Raw genomic sequence first — 26,355 nt, forward strand, 5'->3', positions numbered from 1 at the left:
TTAAGATGAGTTGAAGTTCTAAATCATCAAACTCTTATATGTAGTAATTTATGTATAACATCCATAGAGAAGAGAGAAAATGGTAGGATTTTGAGAAGAGGAAAAAAGAAAAGAAAAAGAGATGGGGTTAAATATTATGAAGGGAGTATTTTTGGAATTATACAAAAATAAGAACATATATATTTGAAATGGTGTCCAAATATTAGTCTTATTCTAATTTTAGTATTAATTAATGTATTAAGGGTTTGTTTAGTACCTTTTATTATAATATATAATATTTTAATCTAAATTAAAATATAACATAGCATTATTTTAAAATATTACATATAATCAAATTTAATATAATACAATACAATACTATACAATCTAATACAGTATACGAAATGAGCCTTAAAAGTCAAATTTCTCGTATGAAGTTAGCTTGTGAAATTATACATTCATTCCCATGCATGAACAATTCTCATTTCTCACAAGAAAACCAATCAAGTGGGAAATTTAAATTAATGTTATAATAATTTTGCCACATAAGCAAATTCATTTTATATATACAGACCTAGCCTTATTCACAATATAAGCTTACAAACTTCCTCACAATATTTTCTTTTTAGATCATCTTCTTTCTAGAGATCGAAACGAAGAGCTGCGAAAAAAATGACAAGCGTGTCAAAGAAGATGCAGAGCAATGAAACGTCGTGTTGTAAGGCTGGGCCTGGTTACGCTTCACCTCGAGAAGCCATGGCTGGTCCAAGAGAAGTTCTCCTTTATGTCACATGTGTTTACTCAGGTTTTTATTTCTATCTCTATCTTTTTAAATTTATTTTCAGTTATTAATTTTGATTTACTCTTGCTACACACTTAATTTTCTTTAATTTATTGTTTTTTATAATTTTCATGATATTAATTATTTAAAATATTTATCCACTTGATTAAATTATAACTAGATTTTCTCATCATCATAATGATTTTATTATTATAACTTTTCTTAATATTTTTTTTTGTTATTTTGTGTTAATTTTAAACAATTATTTTAATTAGTTTCTAAGGGTGCGTTTAGAATAACTTTTAAGAAAGCTAGAAGCACTTTTTTAAAAAGCTATCATTCAAAATGTGTTTGGTAAAATTAGAAAACTACTTTTTTTAAGAATTTAAGAAAAAAAATCAACTTTTTGCAAAAGTTGGCCAACACCAACTTTGAGAAATTAGCTTATACGGGAAGCTATTTTGTTGGTTTAATGAATATTTCACTTGACAAAATTACCTTCATTCTAATTATAAAAGGGAAATTTCATTTTTTGCCCCTAATAAAACCCCCAATATCAAAATTTAGACCATTCACTAATTTGTACAAATTAATTCCATTGATTACATGAACTTCCCACTTTACCCTTTTCTTAAAAAAATAAAAAAGAAAATTGTTAAAAACTAAAAAAACTTCCCTCTCTCTTCCCTCTCTCTTCCTCTCTCTCTTCCCTCTCGTGCACCTCTCTCTCTCTAGAAAAAACTGAAAAAGCTTTCCTCTCTCTCTTCCCTGTCAAATGTTTATTTCTCGGTGGGCAGTGTTAGAAAACTGGAGCACACCCCAATCACTCAAGAATCTTACACCATTATAATGGATAAGTTGTGTTTTAAGCATTTTGTTAGATTTTATGTAGTTTGTGTTCGTTATATGTGTCGTATTTGTTGAAACTAGTATTTTTTGGTTTGAAATGGTAGATATCTGGCAGATCTAGTTTTCTTTCGAAATCTGGGTTTTCCAGAAGTTATCGACAGTTTATCGATAGAATATCGATGCTATGTCGATATCATGCTAAGAAAGGTCAGGGATGACCATTATCGACATGTTGTCGACAGTTTGTCGATATCATGTCGATTAAAAAGCAAATTAACATACATAATTTATTTGAGAATTTGTCGACACAAAATTGTTGACACACTATCGACATGATGTCGACAATCAATCGATATCACACTTAGCAATCACAGAAAGCAATTACATCACATTGTCGCCAACATATCGACATACTGTCGACATGCTATCGATATTCCAAGTATGATCACGCCTATTTAGCAAACAAAATTGTCGACACAATGTCGACATCATGTCGACATGAGGTCGATATTATCACACAGAATTAGCAATTAAATCACATTGTCGATAAATTATCGATATACCGTCGACAAATTATCGACATTTTAGGTCAAATTTTTTTTATTCTCATTGTGTCGACATCCTATCGATACACCTACGACATCCCATCGATATACATTAACAACACAGACAATTTTATTGGTCAAACTACTTTCAATTTTAGGGTTAATTTGCTTTTTAATCGATATGATATCGACAAACTGTCGACAACATGTCGATAATGGTCATCCCTGACCTTTCTTAGCAGGATATCGACATAGCATCGATATTCTATCGATAAACTGTCGATAATATCTGGAAAACCCAGATTTCGACAGAAAACTAGATCTGCAAGATCTCTACCATTTCAAACCAAAAAATACCAGTTTCAATAAATACGACACATATAACGAAAGCAAACTACATAAAATCTAACAAAATGCTTAAAACACAATTTATCCATTATAATGGTGTAAGATTCTTGAGTGATTGGGGTGTGCTCCGGTTTTCTACCACCGCCCACAGAGAAATAAACATTCAACAGGGAAGAGAGAGAGGGAAGTTTTTTCAATTTTTTTTAGAGAGAGAGAGGGGTGCACGAGAGAGAAGAGAGAGAGGAAGAGAGAGGGAAGAGAGAGGGGGAAGTTTTTTTAGTTTTTAACAATTTTTTTTTTATTTTTTTTAATAAAAGGGTAAAATGGGAAGTTCATGTAATCAATGGAATTAATTTGTACAAATTAGTGGAGGGTCTAAATTTTGATATTGGGGGTTTTATTAAGGGCAAAAAATGAAATTTCCCTTATAAAATTCCTTTTTTACCATTTTATTTTAAAATTCTCTTCTCCCCAATATATCTTTCTCTATCATTTTTATGTAATAGATGATATTTATGTAATTTATTTTATTATTATTATTAGTACAAGTCTAACTAATTATTTTATTACATATATATTTTTTTAAGAAAATATTATAAGAAAAAAATTATTGTAATTTGTAATAAAATTAAAAATAATTATAAATATATTAATATGTATGAATTTATTTAAATAAATTAGATAACAAATATCATACTTATTTTGGTAATTGTATATTTAATAGCTATTCAATCATCTAGTTTATCAAATACTTATATACAATTTTTTCAAGTCACAACTATTTTAAAATTATATTTACCAAACACTCAGCACTTTTTTTTCACAGCACAGCTACAGCTGTTTTTTCTTACAGCACAGCTACAGCTATTTTTTCTCACAGCACAGCTGTGTCAAACTGGCCCTAAATCAAGTATATTTTTATTAATATGATAAGTGAAATTCCGTATTTTAATATTCCCAGTTTGATTATTTAATTAAATGATTAATTAAATGCGGAATAATAAAACTGGTACTGAAAACAGTTTTCTGTAGTTACAGAATGCAACTCTGTAACTCCAGAGAAACCCAGAAAAACAAACAGTGCATAAAAGTAAAAACACACAAGATTTTTGTACGTGGTTTCAACAATCCTTTCAGATTGTTACTAGTCCACGGGGCCACGCCCAGAGATAAGATTCATTAGATCGGTATCAAAAATACAAAGTAATTGACTTATGCATAAATAGACTCCCTCTTATTGTATGCCGCAAGCTTGATGTATTCCACCTACTAACCGAATCTTGATAAAACTCCAAGTGTTCGAACTCCCTTCGATCACCTTGAAGAGTGCTTGAATCCTCCCGATTCAAGGCTTAAAGGCTATCTCCCGAAAGCCTATACAACCATCTCCCGAAGGTTGTGTGCTTGTATCCTCCCGATGCAAGACTTCAAAAGCAATCTCCCGAAAGCTTGTAAATACCCTTCTCCCGAAGGTGCACTGATGTTCTTCTTCGTTGTAGACTTGAATACAGACTCAAGACAATACAAACAACAAATAAACAGAGTAAGAGTAGAACAACTCTTCTCTACAAATCAAAGACTCTCTTTTCTAAAGATATGAATGAAATTCAAAGATACAAGAGAGGTACCAAGAGAGGTACTAAACAAAGACACTCTTTCCTTAAGATATGAAAGCAATTCTAAGTGTATGAAAGAGATACAAAACCTAGCTACTATAAGATGTATTTATAATGAATATACATCTCATAGACAGCTTACATTCGGTCTGAACAAGACCTCAACCCACTAGAAACTTCCCTAAAATAATTCTTCAATCAGTCCAGGAATTTCCGTTTCTGTACCTACAGAATCGTGGGCAATAACTACAACTTTCCTTTTATAGAAAAGGAAAGTCTAGCTCCGGTTTTCTCTTCAAGAAACTTGATCTTAGAAAATGGGAAACTCAACACAAGATCAGAATAACAGCTGGTTAGATAAAAAACGAAATGGGTAACCAAACTTACCATTTTTACCTTTTTTCCAAAAATAGGAAAGCTAGACAACTTTCCTTTCAAGTTTGATTTACACAAATATGGAAACCATATCAATATATGCCAGCCGAAATATACATTAAATAATAAAATATTTTTGTCAATTAAATATGCCAAAAATGGAATTAACAATAAGTATTTTAAGAATACATAAGAAAAAGAAAAAGAAGACGAAAAAAACTAGCATAAATTAAAAATATATATTTTATAAAAAATAAATATGATTGAAATGAAATCTTTTTAATAAACCTAATATGGAGCTTAGTTTTATCTTGGCCAGCTAACATGTGTTGTTTCTCCATTTTAATATGTACAAATAGGAAAAATATGTGACTAACACAACAACTTTAAATTTTAAAATAAAGTATTAATTTGATTTAGGAAGATTACTTGTGTTTAAGGCAATAAAATTTTAAATAATGCAAGAGTAAAAAAAACTTAGTCAGCCCATAAAGAAAAATGAGAATTTCTTATAGAGCATTGTTATTGGGCCCCAGTAGCGTCATACAATTAGTTAGTTGTATTCTTTAAAAAATATTATCTTAAATTATATGAGACTTGTTATTTAATTGCAACAATAACTATATGACACCGAAGAGAGTACTAAACACTACTGGTACCTTTTAATATTTCTCTTTTTTATAATATTTGCTACTACCATCACCATTTGAATGTCATATTGGTAATGTGTGTCGTAAATTTTATTTCAAAATCAATTAATAATGAGTAAAATAACTACCATAACGACGGTATTATGTTTACACAAATTATATCAATCAATGTGAATTTTCTAACAATTTTTCTTCCATTTTTTGGAATTCCTATATTGCATGGTAACATCCCATTTTAATGTAGTTTAGAATCTTCTTTTATATAGTTAAATAGATTACCATGCTCACAATTTCTTTTGATGGTGTAAAGGGACTGGAACACAAAAACCTGATTATTTGGCAACGGTGGACGTTGATCCAACTTCTCCTACTTATTCGAAAGTCATCCACAGACTCTTTGTGCCATATTTAGGTGATGAGTTGCATGATATGGGATGGAACTCATGTAGTTCATGCCACGGAGATCCGTCTGCTGATCGATGTTTTCTTATTGTACCTGGACTATTGTAATCATTAACCCTAAATTCGGTATTTGAGTTTTGATTATTAGGATCGGTCCTAAGTTATTTGGGAAGGCTCTCTTTTACATGTTTTTTTTTTATGTACTGTCTAATTTTCTTATTCATGCAAATCATTCGGCCAAATAGTACTTACGAATGAATTAGTTGCGTATGTATTTAGGGTGGATGGTGAGATCATTTGGATAGAGAAGATATTTCCATTTTTTTCTCCTTTGCTAATTTTAACATTTTTTTTACAGTTCTGGTCGAATTTATGTGGTCAACACAAAGACAAACCCGAAAGCTCCTTCATTGCATAAAGTAGTTGAATCTGAAGAGATTGTTGAGAAGACTGGTTTGGCATATCCACACACATCTCATTGCTTGGCTTCTGGTGATGTCATGGTATCATGCCTTGGTGATAAAAATGGAAATGCCAAAGGAAATGGATTTCTTCTTCTCGATTCGGAGTTTAATGTGAAAGGAAGGTAAACTTAATTTCTTAAACTTTTCCTTTGTTTGAACAAGTTAGGTGTAGTTGAATATTGTATGAATACATCTATTACAAGAATCAAGCAAATTTTTGTGTGTGTCTAGGTGGGAAAAAGAAGGGCATAGTCCTAATTTTGGCTATGATTTTTGGTACCAACCTCGACACAAGACAATGATCAGCTCATCATTTGGTGCTCCTACCACTTTCACCAAAGGTTTTAACCTTCAAGATGTCTCTGACGGTCTCTACGGGAGACATCTTTACGTTTACAGTTGGCCCGGCGGTGAGCTAAAACAAACATTAGATCTTGGTAACACAGGGATGTTACCTTTGGCGGTGAGCAACATAAACTTGATTTTATAATAACCGAATATATTTTTATTTGTAACTACGAAATATTTGATTTCATTCATAAATTTTATAGTTACATTATAGCTATTATGTTCGTTGATAGATAAGGTTTCTACATGATCCTTCCAAAGATATCGGGTTTGTTGGAGCTGCATTAGCAAGTAACATGGTGAGATTTTTCAAGAACCCCGACAACTCATGGAGCCACGAGGTTTGTACATAGAAAATCTAGATGTTTTTGTGTTGTAGGAAGGATTCTTTCCAACACCAATTTCAAACACCACAAACAAACATGCCAAACTACAAAATAGTGCATGAAAAACTTAAGAACAAAACTTTAAACAATTCAAATACAGAAAATAGGTTCTAACTTCCTCCAATTAGAGAGCCACATCATTTTTCATGAACTCCATCTCTCTCACCATAAGAATGAAAGCCTTTAAATATGCTGACTAGATTACAAACTAACATAACCGAAACAAGAACTATTAGAAATAGTATCATATTGCTAATGTGAAAAAATAATCCCATATATAAGATGAATGACCTACTACTTTCATTTCTAATTGGTTTTAAGATAAAATTCTATGCACCTTATCTTAAATTCTAATAGGGCCCGTTTGGTATGCAGGACTGGATTGGATTAGACATGTTAATTTGTCCAATCCAGTGTTTGGGCATGTTAGAAGTCTGGATAACTAATCCAGTTAACCTCATCTGTCTGGGATTATTTATCCCATCCAGCAGGGTGGGATAAATAATCCCATGCAGGTGAGATTTTTTTTTTATCGTTTTTTTAATTTAAATTTTATTAATATATTTTAAATTTAATAAGAATTTAAAGAAAATAATTATCGCACATTTATTTATACATTTTTTTTATCAAAAACTTATTCATTAAAATTAGTAAAAATGTATAAGTTTGAATTATTATACATAAGTTTTTAAAATTTAGAATATTATTAATTAAATAATAGTTACTTAAATTGATTCTAAGAAAAAAAAATATGACAATAAAATTATATATTATTTTTAAATTACTAAAAAATTTATATAAATATTGTAAAAAATTAATATTTATATTAAATTAGTGTTTAAGATAAATAATTAAATATTATTCAAGTATTTTTATTTTACTATTTTAATTATTTATAAAATAAAAAATATGACAAAATATTTTATTATATATTTATGATATATTTTTAATTATATATGATATATTATTTTATTTGCTACGAATTATTTATTTATATTTATTTATTATTATATATTTTAATTTTAATTTACTATTATATATTTTTATTTAATTTAAGTTTTTTTTCCTAAAAGGAAATAAATAAAATAGTCCAGTCCATTCTTAAACCAAACACAGGATTACTTTCAGCATAATCCAATCTTGTCCAGTCCAGTCCAATCATTTTCAGTCCAATCCAGTCCAATCCTGCGTACCAAACGGGCCCATATGGTATTAGAGCAAATTAAAAGCTTCTTCTTCGCCTTTGATCTCTATTTGGGACCTTTCGGTCTACGTGTGCAAGTTTCTAGTGTTGGGATCTTTGAATTGCTTTAAAAAATTTATAAATTTCTCGGCGTACACTCACAATTTTTTTTATTTGGCCTAGTAGGATTCTTTTTTTTCAAATGTCACATTCAACCATGTGGTCTCTTAAAGTTCGTTTACTATACCCACACTTTTCACATCCAAACGTGAGAAGGGTGTATTAAAAATTGTCTCATATCGCTAATGTGGAAAAATAATACTATATATAAGATGAATGAGATGCTCTTCTTATTGTCAATTAGTTTTGAGATGGAACCCCTTACCTTATTTTAAATTCTAACAAGAATCAATAGAGATAACTAACTTAATAAAATTTCATTTATTCAAACTAAGTGATCCAATATGTATTTTATTTGTAAGAAGAATGACATTGTATCTTCTTCTTGTTGCTGTTTTTCTAGGTTGCAATATCAGTGAAAGCATTGAAAGTGCATAACTGGATTCTTCCAGAAATGCCTGGAATGATTACTGATTTTCTAATCTCAATCGATGATCGATTTTTGTACTTTATAAACTGGTTTCATGGTGATGTGAGACAGTACAACATTGAGGATCCTAAGAATCCCAAGTTGACAGGCCAAGTTTGGGTTGGAGGACAAATTCAAAAGGGAAGCTCAGTATTAGCCGAGGGAGAAGATGGTGAAACTTTCCAATTCGATGTTCCAAAAATCCAGGTGTGTTTATTTAGATACTATTGTTTTAGCTTTTATGCTATTATAGAACTGTTATAAAATGTTATTTTTGTATATTTGTAATTTGTTACTTTTACTATAAATTACAAATTTCTTTATTAAAATTCTTAATTTTTCATAAGTGCTTTGTTGTGTTTCAAAAACCTTAGAAAAATAGTTAATTTATCTTTGGCATATGATACATGCCTTTATTAAAATACTAAAGATAATTTGGTCCATAACATCTTTATTGTATAAATCATATCTTTAGGCAACACATTTACTTGCTACCAATTAAATGATGACATCAAAAAGTGGTAGTTTTTTCTTTCTTAATAAAATTTTCAGGGACATAAATTGAGAGGCGGACCACAGATGATACAGATGAGCTTAGATGGGAAGCGACTCTATGTGACAAACTCACTTTTCAGTACATGGGATCGCCAATTCTATCCCGAGCTCATGAAGAAAGGTTCTCACTTGTTGCAACTTGATGTTGATATCGAGAAAGGAGGTTTGGCTATCAACCCTAATTTCTTTGTGGATTTTGGAGCTGAGCCTTATGGTCCTTCTCTTGCCCATGAAATGAGATATCCTGGTGGTGATTGCACTTCTGATATTTGGGTTTGATTATTGGGTCATAGTTATAGTTACACTTTGACAAAGATAAAATAATGAAGCATTTGAAGTTCGTATTTGTATGTGTGTACTTCAAACCTCTTTTGAGAGGAATAATAAAAATTCATTATGTTACATCACTCGCTATTAAAGAAAATTGTTATCTTTAGTGATAATTTATTAATCACAACATAAATTTTTTGTGATTAAAAGTAATTTTTAATCATAGCAAAAAATTACTTTGTGACTAAAACATAGTATTTAGATACAAGTTGTCATTAATTTATTTTTAGTCACAACAAGTATTGTAACAAAAAACACATTTAGTCAGAATAAATTGTGATTTTAATGATCAATCCCTTTAGCCATAGATTTTTTTAGCCACAACATAAGAATTATTGTTTATAATTAGTCACAACTTTTTACTTTTAATCATAAGTTTTGTTGTGACAAAAAGTGAAATTTTTTTAGTGACTGTTGTTTTTATTTTTTATTTATTTATTTATTTGAATGAAAGCAATCTTTAACATCCGCTAATACAATGGACTGAAGAGCAAGGGGAACATCGCTCTCAGTAAAAAGACAACCAGACCAATAACAAGCACTACGTGCCATACAGTGCGCGGCTTTGTTAGCAGACCGTTTAACATGACCAATAGAAATATTACTTAAAGAAGATAAAATAAATTGACAATCCTGAACAAATAAACCAAAAATAGAAGGCATAGAGACAGAACTAAGAATAGCTTGAACAACTAAAATGCAATCTGTCTCTAAAAGAACATTTGACTTGTTATTCCTCTTTATCCAACTAAGTGCCTCCTCGACGCTTAGAATTTCTGCAATTTCGGATCGGCATCTAACAGAAGAAATAGTTGAAAATGCCTCAATTATTCTACCATCACAGCCGCGTGCTACAAAACCAGTACCGATCTCATTTGTGTCTTCAAAAACTGCTCCATCCACATTAATTTTTATCAGTTCAGCAGTCGGTTTGGACCAGTGTTCTCTCGTATAATTAGTTTTTTTTAATTAGGTTTAATTTAGTGATGATAAGTGCAATACAAGTATGTTTAATTTTTTTAATTAGATAATGTATTTTTTTTTATTATTATTCAAATGGGATTTGAGATTTTGATCTTTGAAAATTTCTTTTAGGTATTGCGACTACATTGGTTTGAATTTTGGATGTGATTATATGTATATATATTTTATATGTACAATAAAACCCAAATGAGATATTGTGGTGAATCGTTGTGTGACCGATTGAGTAGAAATGTCTCTTATTTTTATTCAAAGTTAAACCAACAAAATTAAAAATATAATTAAAAATATTTATAATATTTTAAGTATTTTAAATTAAAATTAAAATTTCCTTATATAAAAAATGTACGTAATTTTTATTTTTAAATATGTATAATAATATTATTAATTGAATAATAAGTATTTTGAATTTAAATTAAAATTTTTTTATATAAAATATCTACATAATTTCCATTTTTAAATATATAACTATATTATAAATTTAGTAAAAAAATATTACATTAAGTAATAGCATATCTTATTAAGTTAACATATAAAATTAAAAAATATTGTTAAACTTATATAAATACATTTTATATAGAATAGATATATATGCATATACGTATATGAATAATTTCTTAATGGGTATTACCAATGAGTATTATACATTAATAATGTGTACAATATCATACATCATTTAATAATTATAAGAAAAAATATTTAGAAAATAACATGTAAATGTGGAGATGAAAAAAAAGTAGCATTACATAAAAAAAAAAAAATTATATATGTATGTATTTTAAGAAGAATGAAAATAATATAGTAAAGCTGATATTTGAACAATGAGAAGATATAACAATTATTTATAATAAATAGTAATTAATTTTGTAAGTTTAATTGGGATCACTTTGATTTATAAAGTGCCACGAGTGTGTAAGTAAATATAATTACTTAGTTTACTTATTAGGGCATTTAATTATTGGAGTTTACAAAGCTTTGCCTAATGTTCTAAAATTTGAAATCTGCCATATTTTATTATTCATCGAGCATTTGTTATTAGCTACTAATAGTGTTATTGACAAAGATTAAAGTAATTTTTTTTTAAAAAAAGAACTAAATTTATTACACAAAAACAATGATCAATAAATCCAAATAATAATTATTTTTTATTTATAATAATAATTAATTCTTAGAAGGGCATACAAAAAGTTTCTTATATACAATTTAGGCTATTACAATTTTTCTAAAATATAATTGTTGTACCAGTTTTTTCGAGGACATGTGCACCACCAAATAATTAAGTGATATAATTATAATAAACTTTTTTTATGTAAATCTTTATATATTAAAAGTGCTTATTTAACGGCGTTTCTTGGTTTAACATTTTGGTTTAACAGAATATACTTAAAAATAAAAGAATATTCTGTTAAATTTAACGATTAGGTTTGATCTTCCGTTAAAAAATAAACCCAATAATTAAACCAAAAAATTAAACAATCTTTTAAATATTAATAATCTCTTTTTAAATTAAAAAAATCATCTTAGCCACATATCTCTCTAACAAACTTATCTTGGGAGAATATTAATAATTTTTTTATTTATTTTTTAAAAAAGAAAAATATAGATAAAATATCTAGAAAAGATAATATAAAAGAAGATTGATTGTGTTGGCTTAGAGATTTTTGGGCTTGGGCTTAAAAAAATAATAAAAAAAAAAGATGAAATGGGCTGTAATTAGTATTTACCTTATATGATTGTGCTTATTTTTAGTTTTATTTTTAATTTTACCACCAAGAGGAGAATGTTGAAAAATATTAGAATATGAAAATATTATTTGTGCTTATTAGTAATTTGCAAAGAATGTGAAAGTCTATAAATATATAGTTGTGTAGCTATTATTAAATATGAAATGAGATAATAGAACTTTTTTCAATTAGAAGATTAATGTACATTTTACTATTAATAACATACATTATTATAACACAACTATGTTTTACTTACTAAATATACTGACACATATTTTATTTTTATAAAACAAATCGTTCAAATAATTATACTATTTTAATTATTAATTAAAATAAAAAACTAAAATATTAAATAAAACTAACACTACGTGGTTTGGCACGTAACAAACACCTAGTAGAAGATAATAAGTATCAATTATGCCTCTTTCTTTTATTTAAATTTCCAAACAATGTAGCAATTTTTGTATATTTATTTTGTATTTAATACATTTTTTTTTAAAAAAAAAGACAAGAAAAACATAAAGATTTAGTGCATGTTTGGCATCATAACTAAAAAACTGTTTTTTGTTTTTAAAAACAGAAAATTATTTTTAAAAACAATTTGGCTTGTTTGGCCTTGTTTTTTAAAAACAGTTTTCAGAAAACAAAGTTACAAAAAACAAGAATTTTGAAAACAACAAAATGTTGTTTTCTGTTTTAAAAACCAATTCACTTTTGGTCAATATTGTTTTTAAAAATCACTAACCAAACGTGACTTGTGTTTTAAAAACTTCAAAAATTATTTTTTGTTCTCATTTCTAAAAACAATTTTTTAAAACAAAAAACAGAAAACAATACCAAACATGCTCTTAGTATTTGTTACACTAAAGTATTTATTGATGAATTGATTTCACAAAAGTGATTAAATTCTTTTCCGATGAGCCACCTTTTCTCATAGCTTCTTTAGTTAAATTTTGCCATTTTTTAACATTTTTTACAATTTTTGTCCTGTTTTCATTTTCTCTCATTACTAACTCCAAACATCTCTTGATCTCTTCACTTTTAACTATTCCATCTTCATCGGGCTTTACTCTAACACCTATTTTCCACATTTCTTCTATCAACTTAGCATTCGTCTGTTGATCCGTCCATTGTGGAAATGCCACCACTGGAACCCCTGAAACTATGCTTTCTAACGTCGAGTTCCAACCACAATGAGTCACAAAACACCCTAACGACTCATTTCTCAAGACTTCCATTTGAGAACACCATGGTACTATCATTCCAAGTTTCTCCAACTCTTCTTTGTAACTCAACTCGTTTTTTATATTATCTTCATGAACTCCTTCTTTGCTTGATGAATTTTTCTCCTTGATGACCCACAAGAATGGATGCCCAAATTCCAATAGCCCTTTAGCTATTTCATCCATTTGTTGCTTTTTCAAAATCAAAATACTCCCAAATGACACATAAACAACTGTCTTTTTAGGCTTGGTGTTCAACCACTCAATGTAGTTTCGAAATGAAAAGGATGTCTTAGATGTAATCAGTGGCCCAATTCCAATCAAATTAAATTTGTTTATAGCTCTTAATGCATCTGGCTCCAATTCATCGAATGTATTCACTAATATTATTTTCGTGTTGTTACTTTCCTTTTCAAAATCTTTGTACATTTCATGTAACATTGTAAGAATATAAGAATAATTAGAATCAACCATGAGTGAAGGAAGATCCGTAAGGTTCATGGTTAATGGAATCCCCGGAAATGATAATGAAAATGAATGATTTTTAGTATTGGCACATATGATTTCTTTGTGTCCATGAAAGTAATAATAGTAAACATCAAACACCGTCGCGGGTTGCATCCAAAACATCGATGCTGGAACATTATGAGTCGCAGCAACATCAGCAGCCCAAGTGAGAAGAATAGAATAGACTAAACAAGTGTACGGACGCCCTTCTTTAAACCCTAATTCAAGGATATCTCCCACTGCCTGCCAACCGCGACGTTTGAATTCTACAAAGTGATCATGGAAGCCCTTTCCATCAGTGACTCCTTCGTCATACCCATCAAAAAATGGGGAAAAGGACAAGAGATTGTTTGAAGTAGTGGCGACAGTGTGTGTAGTCATAATAAGACGGTGCGCGTTGACACTGGTGACAAAGGTTACTTGTGCATTGGCGACACGAATGAGTTGATTAGCAAGGTTTAAACATGGGTTGATGGTGCCTTGTAGTGGGAATGCGAGAATAAGGAAACGAGGTTGCACCATGACAACAAATTATTGTGGTTGTATACAAATTGTGTCTACAATTATATTTCAACCGATACAAATTGTTTTTGTGTCACTTTAAAATTGAAACAAAAACTTCTTTTTATAGTAGTGATATAGTAGTCGGTATTGGTGATGACTTTATTAATAATAATTGTGGCAAAATGAGGTGATTAGTGTGAAGCGATTAATGCGAAACAAGAAATGTATATGTTTTAGTCTAATGTTAGGTGAGTAGGCATAGTTAGATGATTATTGATATTATATAAGTGAAGAAAAAACATGATACACGTTGTTATTGTGTTTTTGATAAATTTTAATCACACACCTAACATTTATTCACCTCTACCAAAATGTTATCATGGGCTTAAACACATAGTTTATTTATTTTTTAATAAATCATGCAATTTTATTAATACTAATCACTTAAAATAATAGTCTGCAAATCAATCGGGACATCTCTCCCATTGGAAACATGACCAAGTTTAAAATTAGAAATACGAGTCAACTAATCGGCCGTATGATTCCCGTATCGTTTGACAAAATAAACTAAAATAAAATCAGATGAAAAAAATTGTAATATCAGTGCTAACCTTAAGAACACATACATTTAATTTTCTCCACCATTTAGAAGACACAAGAGTAGAAACAATTGGAGCAAGTTCATTCAATCCCTTCACTGGGCACTCAATACGTAACTCCATCACTAACAACTTTTAGCTGCAGAGAACTTGTAATTACCAACCACTAACAGTGATTTGATAGCGAGCCATCGAAGAACAACGAATACGAACTAACAATAAAACAAAATAAAATAAAATTATGTTGTATAGACAAGACTATTCACAATAACATAAACAAAAGATACTCAAAAACATATCACAAAAATAAAATTAATCGCAGTACAAAAACCTAAGGGGTTACCAGACCTAAACCTAAGAAAAGTCTATTGGCCTAACCGAAGAAAAAAGACAACATTCGGCAGCTAAAGATTTAAGAACGAAAACCCCACACACATGATTCTTGAGTGCTCAAAATCCTATACACGTAGTTGTTGTTGAAAAAACAAAAAATGACCAAATTTACAATGACTATTTAGTTAAGTATGTACATGCATTTAAAATAACTATACCTATACCTATATATATATGTGACTAAAAACATATTATAATGACTATTTAGTTAAGATGCACCTATATATTATATATACAGTAGAACCTCTATCTAAGAATACACTTGGGACCAAGTAAATTATATTCTAATTGAGAGTTTATAACTAAATAGAGTTACACTAGAAAAAAAAATTAAAAACAAAAAAATATCAATGTAACAATTATAACAATAAATAAGCATTAATACTATATCATAATAGAAATATTTTAGAGTAAATATAATATTCGTACATGTATTATAATTTAAAATAAAATTATTAATTTTATATAAATAAATTTACAAAATACATGTATATATTTTATTAAGATGTAATTATTCTTATATAGGGGTGTACTTTGGTAATACGGGACTTAGAAAATGTATAACTAATTACAATTTAGAGGTTATTCTTATTTATAACTGGCCCAAATTGGGACTTGTTTTTTTTTATAACAAATTAGAGGTTATTCTTGAATAGAATATTCTTAAATAGAGGTTCTACTGTATATACATAGGCGGGTGACTAAAAACTTGTTACTAGAAACATATATATATCACGACAAATTGGTTTTTTTTGGTGACTATTAGATTTTTAGTTGACTTTTTATTTTTTAATGATCAATAACATAAATTTAATGATATTTTTTAATTACAAATTTTTTATTTTTAGTGACTGTTAGGACGTTGAATACTATGTAGTATATTTTAAAAAGGTCTTATATTAATAGAGATAATATCTACTTTTATATACCATAATTTTTTTTTATTTTTTTAACACTATAAAAAATCTTATTTTTAAAAAAATTATGATTAATTATAAATTATTATTTTTATGTTGTGACTAATAAATCTGTGATTATTAAAGGTACTAGTCACAAAAATTATAATTTGTTGTGACTAAATGTATTTTAGTCACAATACTTATTGTGATTAAAAATAAATTAGTAATAATTTGTATCTAAAAATTATATTTTAGTCACAAATAATTTTTTATTTTAACTAAAAATCACACTTAATCACAGAAAATATATATTATGACTAAAATTTTATAGGACATTAGTTTCACACCCAACTTCCTCAAATTTTGTTTGTTATGAGTAAAATAAGTTTTTATTGGTAGTGTAGTACAAGTTTGAAAATTGCCTTTAGAAACTTATATTATTTAGAGATTTTTTTTAAAACCAAATGAGACTATACAATAAAAACTATCTATTTTAAGATCGTAACTTATTGACGTGTATAAAATTGTACACTACCAACGGTTCACACCGCATAAATTATGAGTGTTTGCAGTGCGAATGGTACGATTTTTGAATATTTTTTCAAATTAACTCGCACATGTGAAATTAAAAAACCGCAAAAAATAGTGTGGAGCGGTTTATGCGGTTTTTGTGGTTTGGACTATCACTAAATAATTAAACTATCACAAATACAACAAAGTTTGAGCAACACTTGTTAAAAATACCATAAGGCTTGAAAATAAATATGAAAAAAAAGTTTCAAGTTTCAACAATACAATAATTAGTGGGTTTAGGTTGGGTCTTCACATATTGGACCTAAATAAATATAAAATTAGTATTTTTATAGTATGTGATACGGTGCGGTTTGAACCGCATATTAACAATTCAAATCGCAAACCGCACTACACCACACAGCTTAGAAAAAATTCAAACCGCGATCGCATCGCAAAGAATTTCAAACCATATTTTTTTGAGGTGTGGTGCGGTTTGAGCGGTTTGATAAACACCCTAGCACAAACTGCTTGCATCACACCACAACACAAAAAATATAATTTGAAATTCTTTACAGTACGGTTGCGATTTGCAGTTTTGAATTTTATAATCGCAGTTCAAACTGTACTGTATTATATATTACAAAAATACTAATTTTTACAGTATGATTTCTTTTATTATTTTTTGTTAATTTTTTATTGTTAACATATTATTATAACTTGATTAATATATATGTTATGATGTTAAAAGTTTGATAAAATATTTTTTCTTTTGTAATCATTGAAACTTTATTAGACTAACTTTTTAATTTTTATTTTAAAGTTTGATAATTATTATAGTGTAAACTGTTAAACCGTATTGTACCGCAACACACCACATTTTTACAGTGTGATTTTCGCGAAGGTCTTGTGGTATAGTTGCCGTTTAAGAAATTATAAAAATCGCATCGTACCGCAACACACCACATTTTTGCAATGTGAATTTTGCCAAGTTCTTATGGTACGGTTAAAACCACATATGCAGTTTGGTTTGAAAAATAACTTGAACTTACATAGCGAACATCCTAATTATAAGATATCGGTAGTACTTAACACTATCTAGATGACGATTTCTAAATAATTAATGATATAATTATTAAATTAAATTATAGTTAGCGATATAATAATTATTAAATTAAATTAACAATATTTAATTACACCAATCACTATTTTCTAAATTAATTTCACTCTTAGAATAACATGGAAACATCAACTAACATCCCAATTTATATGTTCATATAATAGTGATTAGTGACTGAATTTCTCCATAAGGAAAAGAATAGAATCACTAAGAAAAAGTACAATATGTTAGAATCTTAAAATATTGATAATTTTGGCAATAAGCATTTTTTTTAATGATTATGTTCTTTTTATCTTTTAGTAAGTTTGACTCCACCACCTATCTTGTGATATGTACTAAAAAGAAGGTAAATAATATATGAAGAGATTTGTATAGATGTAAACTTTATTCTAAAACAAAATATCATGTATTACAATGTAAATGTATAGATTAATAATGCTTATTGTGTCTAACAAAATATTTCCATATATGTACCACACATATATGTATACATAAAAACAAAGTAAAATTGCCCAAAATCATACTTTTGAAGAAAAAGCATTATCTACAACTTCCCCACTCACCTCACTAATTAAAGCCTTTAAATTTTTATGAGAAGAGCCACCTACCATAATAGCTTCCTTAGCCAAATCCTTCCATTTTTTGGAATTCCTTCTAATTTCCTCCCCATTTTCCACCCCATTTTCCTTCCCTCCCAATCCCATAACCAACTCCAAACACCTCTTAATCTCTCCTCCCTCAACAACTCCTTCCTCGTTAGGTTTCACTCTCGCTCCAACTTTCCATACATTCTCGATCAACTTAGCATTCGTCGTCTGATCTACCCACTGAGGAAACGCCACCATCGGAACCCCACTAACCAAGCCCTCCAAAGTCGAGTTCCAACCACAATGAGTCACGAAACACCCGATCGACTCGTTACTCAAAACCTCGATTTGAGAACACCAAGGAACTATCATTCCAAGCTTTTCCAACTCTTCTCTACAACTCAATTCCTCATCATTGTCGTTTTCCACTATTTCATTGTCGTTTTTCACTTTCTTTTCTCTAATAACCCAAATAAAAGGAAAACCAAAGCCCAACAACCCTTTACCAATTTCCTCCATTTGGGCCTTTGACAAAACCACAATGCTGCCGAAACACACATAAACGACTGTCGTTTTCTTCTTAGAGTTCAACCACAAAACGACGTCGTTTACATCAAACGACAAACTTCTATTACAACTCACCAAAGGTCCAATTCCAATCAAACTCAAATTTTTACCAACAATTGAACTTAAAGCTTCCTTTTCCAACTCATCAAAAGTATTCACCAATATTTTCGGGTTCGATCCCTCGTCAATTTTTCCAAACTGCGTTCGGAAAAATTCAACTAAAAAAAATTTAGAATTTTTTGAATCTAAAAACGTGGGAAGATCTTCAATAGTAAAATTAATATGTGGTAGATTTAAAAACGACAATTTAAAAAAAGAGTTTTCAATATTTTCTTGAATTATTTCCTTAAAACCATGAAAATAATAATAAACTACATCGAAAACCACCGCCGCCTGAACCCACAAAAGGGCCACCGGAATATTTTGCTCCGCCGCCACGTCAGCAACCCAAGGGAGGCCAAGGGTGTAAACTAAACATTTGTACGATTTTTGTGCGATGAGCTCGGCTAGAGCTAGCGAGCCGAGCCGACTTAGCTCGGCTCGGTAGTAATCAAAATCTGCCACGTCAGCAAGGCCATTGTCGTATCCATCCGAAAAGGGAACAAACGACATGTCGTTTTGTTGTAACGACGACAAATCTTGAATGATCATTGATCGGTAGGCGAAGAGAGTGGTGACGAAGGTGATTTGGGAGTTGTGATCGTGGATGAGGCGCTTGGCGAGTTGAAGAGCCGGGTTGATGTGCCCACGCGCCGGGAATGCGACTATTAGAAAGTGTGGCTTCATTATATAATATATATATAAGTGTGTAATTATGCGGCGGCGCGTGAGGAAATGTTGGTGGTTTGTTTTTTGAAGTAGAGAAGAAAGTGTTTATTTGAATGTATTTATTGTATGGTATGTATATATATATATATATAAGGAATGGGGTCATGAATTGTGTGAAAAATTTGGTGAAAATAGTTATGATGATATGGACCTAAGATAACACCTATCCATAAAATTAAATAGATATATTATTTTGAATTAAAGAGACATAATATATATATATCTATTCTATATAAAGTATATCTATATAACTAAAATTTTTGGTTTTTGAGAATTTTATAGGTGACTTTTAATTTTTATTTAATAAAATAATAAAATATTATTTATCTATAATAAAATAATAATAAATATCCTAAATTAAATATTTAAATTAAATATTTGAATTTAAACTGATATTTATCAAGAGTCATTAGTTTGTAACACGTGGAATCATACGTGGCAGATAGGTAGATGGCTTTGACTTGGATAAGCACTCCGAAGATGTTATGCAATTTTCTATTTTTATTTTTTAAGTTTAATGAAGGCAATCTCCTCTTGTGATATAGTATAATTGTAACAAGTAAATGCATTATAGTTTGTATGATTTTAAATGTAAAAATAATTTAATTTGAAAATATTCAATATAAACTTATTTTGTGTTAATTTTCATATTTAATCAAAATTTGTGGTTTTCATTTCAATATGTATTTGTGGGCTTCAGTATCTATTTATTCGAGGGCTATTTACAAAAATATAAGAAAATGAAGATTTGTTTTGATATATATGGCATAAAAACTTAATTATTCTAAATATGGTATTTTTTTTGAAAAAAAAAAACTTACAAATATAGGAAAAAGTCATGAGAAATGCCATAAAAAACTTTAAATTTGTGTTTTTTTTATTTTATTTTCTTTTTTTAAAAATAAAACACTAAAATAAAAAAAAATGATTAGAAATTTTTTTAAAAGAAATTGAACTTGTTTTTTTTTTATTTAAACTACTGTTTGTTTTTTTTTTCTTTATTTTTTTTGTTAAAAACTAATTCTTTCATTAAAAGCAGCAAAAAAAAAAACCCAGTTTCATCAACATCATCTTGAAAAAAAAAATAATATAAAAAAATATAATCTAAAAATAATACAAACTTCAAAAATGAGTTTCATCAACATTGAAACACTTTCATTAAAAGAATAAAAAATAGTTTTATTATGTTATTACAAATTTTTTATTTTGAGTTACTTTTTTATTATTTTGTTTCTAGGTTCGAAACTTACACTTATTTTTTGTTTTTAATATTGGTATGCATGGTGTGTTGTTTTGATTATATTTGTGATTAGTATTTTTTTATATATATATTTTTGTGTGTGTATTTTTTTTTATTTGATTGTCTGATGAAACTGGTTTCAGTTAATTTTATAATTAACATTTATATTTTGTTATGATTTTTTATAATGTTAAAACTGGTTTCACAGGTCGAAACTGGTTTCATAGGTTTTAACTGTTCTATAATGGGGTTGCTCTATTTTTATGATATTATTGTATTTTTTTTAGTTGTAACAATTCATTGTGAATAATGAATATTGTCCAAATGTTATATTTAAATATAATGAATATTGTCAAAAATAAAACTCTATACTATATTTAATCATATAAAGTTTTTCTTTTTTGATCTAACCGTTTCATGTAAGTATGAATTTTCTGAATTATTATTATTTAAATTTAATGTCTGCAATTACTTTATTACACCATCTTTTTTTACTTGTGTAGATTGGATTCTTACAATTGAAACATACATTTTCTGCATTAGCATAATGACACATGGTAAGATGTCATACGCAAAATACCTAAAACTTAAAAATGTGTTTTTTTTAAGAGAAACTAATACATATGAAATTAATGTTCATAATTTAATTTAATGTGTTTTTGGCATTCCATATAAAGATTTACCAATCGAAAAAAAAAAAAGCAATATGTAAAAAAACAAAGAGAGAGATATGCTAAACAAAAGCATTTAAGATCAATTCGATTAGTGTAAGTAGTAATTCCAATCATATTGATCTTCACACATATATTGTCGAGAATACGGCAACGTCAAGTCAACAACAAATGAAAAGACTGCGAAATGATTCCACTTACACTACCATAAATGACACCTAACAATAATTAATAATATTTTTCTTCAATTATTAATTGTATTACTTTTAAATAAAATAGAAAATACCTAGCATAAAATTTAATATACGTGCCTCGCACGTAATTTTTTACTAGTATATATATATATGAGTATGACTATTAGGTATATAGTATCATTTTGAGTTGGCAATATAGTTTAGGTTGGTAGTGTCTTTTAATATGTCTTTCACATGTCGACTGAAAAAATGATAACATGTACTCAAGAGTAGAATAAGTCTCGATAAATAATTAAAATATACAAGAAGATTTGACCAAAGTAGGATCAAGTCATATATTATTATAGAGAGAAATAATAAATATACGATGATCTAATGTTAAGTTCTACTTTAGATATAAACAGATTAAACTTATATTTAAGGCCTACCTAACTTAAATACTCAAAAATAAAGACTTAAAAATATATATATATTTTTATATAAATCACTTAATTTTAAGGGTTAACTCTGGGTGATGTAACACTTTACACACATGATATTTCATAAATAATTGTTCAAATAATAATATAATAAGAATCTAGATAGTGTCAGTACGTGGTAACTTTTAACGTTTTTCAATATATATATATATCTATATTTATATATATTTAATGTTGAAATTTAATAGTAATCTTTTTCAAACAATATATAAGACAAAAAAAAAATATGACAAAAGGTAAACCCCACAACTCGCAATATATATAAATATATATTACGTACGTAATTTTGTTGATGCATGTGCATGTCACCGTTAAATGTCTTTACATGCACGTTCATATATATCTTACTCTATAATATTAAATCCTAAAAAGTAAAACCCACTTCTTAAAATTAAAGTAAACACATACACTCATATACTTTATATAATTATATATGTTTTAGTTATTTAAGAAATTTTACAAAATTTTAAAAATATTTAATATATTGAAAATAAAATTTAAATAGTTTGTTGCACACGTGTATTTTTTATTTTATGAGCATGTGAAATAGACTATTGTAACATTGTTTTCTATATTATAAATTATTTTAAATTATTCTCAAAATTTGTAAGATATCTTAAATAGCTATAATATACATAATTATATAAAAAAAAAAAAAACTATTTTTTTTTTCAAGATAATAAAATAGATAAAGAGATGTATCCATTTTAAGAGGTAATAATATGTGAACGTTGAAGCATGGCCCGACCCTGAGTATATAGGTGGACTAGGTCCGTACCTAGGACCCACCTAGCCCAGGGCCCAATTAATTTTTCCCTTTTAAAATTACACATTTTTTACTAGTTTTGAAAAATACTTTATTTTTTTATAAATAAGAATCCAACTATACTATTTTTGAGAAAATTACATTGTATACCCACTTTACTTTAGGGCTAAGTTGAAAAATGCCTCTTTTATTCATCAATTAATCAAATTTACCTCTAATTTTATGTTTATTTGAAACATACCTCTTTTTATATGTATTGTACCCAAAATACCCTTACATAAGAGAATCACATGGAGAGTATCTTGAAGTGATAGGGGTAAAATTGGTACAATGTTTAAAAAAAGAGGTAAAAATGATAGATTTTAAAAAAGAAGGTAAAAATAAAATAGGACAATATAAAAAGGGTATAGAGTGTAATTTCCTCTTTACTTTATTTGTTTTAATTTTTTTTATTTCCATATATTTTTAAATATACTCACTTTTATTGATGATATTCCCATTACACCTTTTAAGTTAATGTAAATTATGTGCTAGACTTAAGTGTATGGTGAGGGTTATATCGGACAACCTACTCACAAAAGTCGATACTTTTTAATAAAATATAATATGAAGGTATTTTAATTAATAGATAAAAAAAAAGTATTCCTCACCTTATCTATTTTTTTTCTTCTTGTGGCCCATTATATTTCAGGCTAAAGTATGTGAAGATATATGGATAAGTTGAGGAATACCTCTTTTTTTGTATCCATTAATCAAAAATACTCTCATATTATATTTTATTAAAATCTACCCACTTTTGTGATTGAGTTGCCTAATATATCCTCACCCCTACACTTAAGTGTAGCACATGATTTATATTAATCTAATGGATATAATAGGAACATCAGGGCCGACCCTGACTTTTAGTGGGCCATAGAAAAAAAAAATATTTTGGGCCCTTATTTAGAAAAAAATATGGTATTTTTCAAAATCAGTAAAAAAAATGGTATAATTTTAAAAGGTAAATATTTTTTTTGGGCCCCTGGGATAGGTGGGCCCTAGGCACAGGCCTAGCCCGCCTATGCCCAGGGCCGGGCCAGAGGAACATCATATATCAAAGTGGATATATCTCAATGAATATGGAAATGAAGGTAAAAATTAAAATAAATAAAGCAAAGTGGGTATACAATGCAATTTTCTCGAGTTAATAACTCTCCAACCAAATTTTCTGGCGTTATATGGCTTAAGCTTGACTCAAACTTGTTTTGGGTTATTGCTACAAGGTACCCTATTGGCCCAAACCCGGCCCAAATATGGTGAGCGAGCTGGCCCGTTGTACAAGACTTTCCACTTTGGTCCAAAAAAACATAAATTGGTAAAATTAAAAAAGGAAAAAGTTTCAATGTATTTTTTTGAAAAATACCATATTTTAAAATTTTAATATTTTATTTCAAAAATATCTTTTTTTATTATTATATGTATAAATATTATAGTTTATATTTTATTCTTCAATTATTTTTTAATAGTTATCATAAATGTTTGTGATAATTATTATTTATAATAAATGCTCAATTGTGTATATGAAAACTGTTAGGAAATATAGAGAAAATAATAATGAGACAGAAGATTACAACTGCAAAAAATTTAGAAGGACTAAAAAAATATAAAATAAGTGTTACAAATAAAGAAGATAATATAAAAAAGTAGAAGATGAAAATTACAACTCAAAGCATGACCATAAAAATAAATGTAAATTAATATGCACTATAAAAAAAATATTATGATAATTTTTCAGTCATGCACGATATAATTTTTTTGTGACTAAATGTAATTTTTAGTCACAACAAAATATTACTTGTGACTAAAACATAGTATTTAAATATAAATTGTAACTAATTTAGTTTCAGTCACAACAAGTATTGTGACTAAAAATACACTTAGTCATACTAAATTATAAATTTTGTGACTAATACCTTTAACCACAAACTTTTTAGTCATAACATAAGAATGATAATTTATAATAAAGTAAATACATAAATGATGTAGAAGCAATACAGTGTATATAGGAGTATATAAGAATAACCCAAAGTGATTGAAGGAGGATCACCAAAATATAGTTTGAATAAGGTTTCAACACCTTTGTTCAAAAAAATTATTTTCTCATCTATTACACTTAGGATTTTATGGAAATGCTTTTAAGAATTATCAAGTCTCAAAAAACTCTCTAACTTAGTGTTTGAAGATAGAAGAATGGTGTCTAAATGAGTGAACCATAAGATAGAAGAGTGGTGTTTTAAAAAACTTTATAGCCAAACTTTAAAATTCAAAACTCACTTACCCAAGTTGTTACCAATCGTGTAAGAGAGATTTTAGGATAAGAAGAATGTTAAAGGGAAAGGTGAAAACGTCTCTTATTAGCTACTTCCGATTTCATCACGTTTCTTATAAAAATGGCCTAGAGCAAAATATACGAACCCCAAAAATACATCGAAACACGATGAACAGATTTCCATACTGGTTTGTATATTCAGCTCCAATTTGGAGCTTTGAATCTCCTTTCTAAGGTGTTTTCTAATTCAACGCACATGTGAAATAAATCGTTATTTTAACTATTTCTCATGGCTAGAAATTTCCTTCAAGTGTCTCTAAATGTAATTATGTTATTTAATTACATATTATCAAAATTTGATTTATTTATTACAATTCATTTCAAAATGCAATTCCTTTAATGTTATAACTATGTGTTTATTACATTATATGACATGTAACATCTTTTATGTTATAAAATATATAATTTACATATATTATTCACTTAATAATATATATTTTATTACTATTTTAATCTCAATATTATATTATTTATAAGTTCGGCTTTGGGCTAAGGCATGCTAATTTTGTACTTAGAGCCTATCTAAATCCAGAATTCAAAATTTATATGGTATACTTTTATGCACTGAAAAAACAATAGTATTTTTATAAAATTTTATGAAAAATAATAATACTCACATTTTATTTATTTAATATATAAAATTCTTAGGTCCATTATTATTTAGGGCCCAACCCTAATTATTTATTTAATATATAAATAATATACTAAAAACTCAAGAAGTTGTTCAAAAAAGACCACCTGAGGATTTAAAAAGAGAAATGTTAAAAGACATTTTTAGTGCGTAGTATCTTTGTA

At 28.1% G+C, this 26,355-nt stretch overlaps 3 protein-coding genes across 3 annotated transcripts; 1 reads left to right on the forward strand and 2 right to left on the reverse strand.

Moving 5' to 3' along the window:
- The first annotated feature begins 564 nt into the window (after positions 1-564).
- On the forward strand, positions 565-9,472 carry LOC115722397 (selenium-binding protein 2). Its single transcript, XM_030651600.2, has 7 exons — positions 565-784; positions 5,454-5,649; positions 5,904-6,131; positions 6,241-6,472; positions 6,591-6,698; positions 8,450-8,722; positions 9,068-9,472. The coding sequence occupies exons 1-7, from the start codon at positions 652-654 to the stop codon at positions 9,347-9,349; spliced, it is 1,452 nt and encodes a 483-aa protein (XP_030507460.2). The 5' UTR covers positions 565-651; the 3' UTR covers positions 9,350-9,472.
- A 3,487-nt stretch (positions 9,473-12,959) lies between these two features.
- Positions 12,960-14,532, reverse strand: LOC115722403 (phloretin 4'-O-glucosyltransferase). The gene has a single exon (XM_030651605.2). It carries the CDS (start codon positions 14,355-14,357, stop codon positions 12,978-12,980), a length of 1,380 nt encoding a protein of 459 aa, XP_030507465.2. The 5' UTR covers positions 14,358-14,532; the 3' UTR covers positions 12,960-12,977.
- A 3,694-nt stretch (positions 14,533-18,226) lies between these two features.
- LOC115722400 (phloretin 4'-O-glucosyltransferase) lies at positions 18,227-19,907 on the reverse strand. Its single transcript, XM_030651603.2, has one exon. The coding sequence runs from the start codon at positions 19,798-19,800 to the stop codon at positions 18,379-18,381; it is 1,422 nt and encodes a 473-aa protein (XP_030507463.2). The 5' UTR covers positions 19,801-19,907; the 3' UTR covers positions 18,227-18,378.
- Between the last annotated feature and the right edge of the window lie 6,448 nt (positions 19,908-26,355).

The sequence above is a fragment of the Cannabis sativa genome, chromosome 9 (genome assembly GCF_029168945.1).
Source record: "Cannabis sativa cultivar Pink pepper isolate KNU-18-1 chromosome 9, ASM2916894v1, whole genome shotgun sequence".
Classification (NCBI taxonomy): domain Eukaryota; kingdom Viridiplantae; phylum Streptophyta; class Magnoliopsida; order Rosales; family Cannabaceae; genus Cannabis; species Cannabis sativa.

Excerpts from the sequence above, each read along its gene's own strand:
- LOC115722397 (XM_030651600.2), top strand. The coding sequence starts at position 652 with ATGACAAGCGTGTCAAAGAAGATGCAGAGCAATGAAACGTCGTGTTGT. Across the intron at positions 6,699-8,449 it reads ACAACTCATGGAGCCACGAG|GTTGCAATATCAGTGAAAGC; the intron begins GTTTGTACATAG and ends CTGTTTTTCTAG. Across the intron at positions 8,723-9,067 it reads TCGATGTTCCAAAAATCCAG|GGACATAAATTGAGAGGCGG; the intron begins GTGTGTTTATTT and ends TAAAATTTTCAG.
- LOC115722403 (XM_030651605.2), bottom strand. The coding sequence starts at position 14,357 with ATGGTGCAACCTCGTTTCCTTATTCTCGCATTCCCACTACAAGGCACC.
- LOC115722400 (XM_030651603.2), bottom strand. The coding sequence starts at position 19,800 with ATGAAGCCACACTTTCTAATAGTCGCATTCCCGGCGCGTGGGCACATC.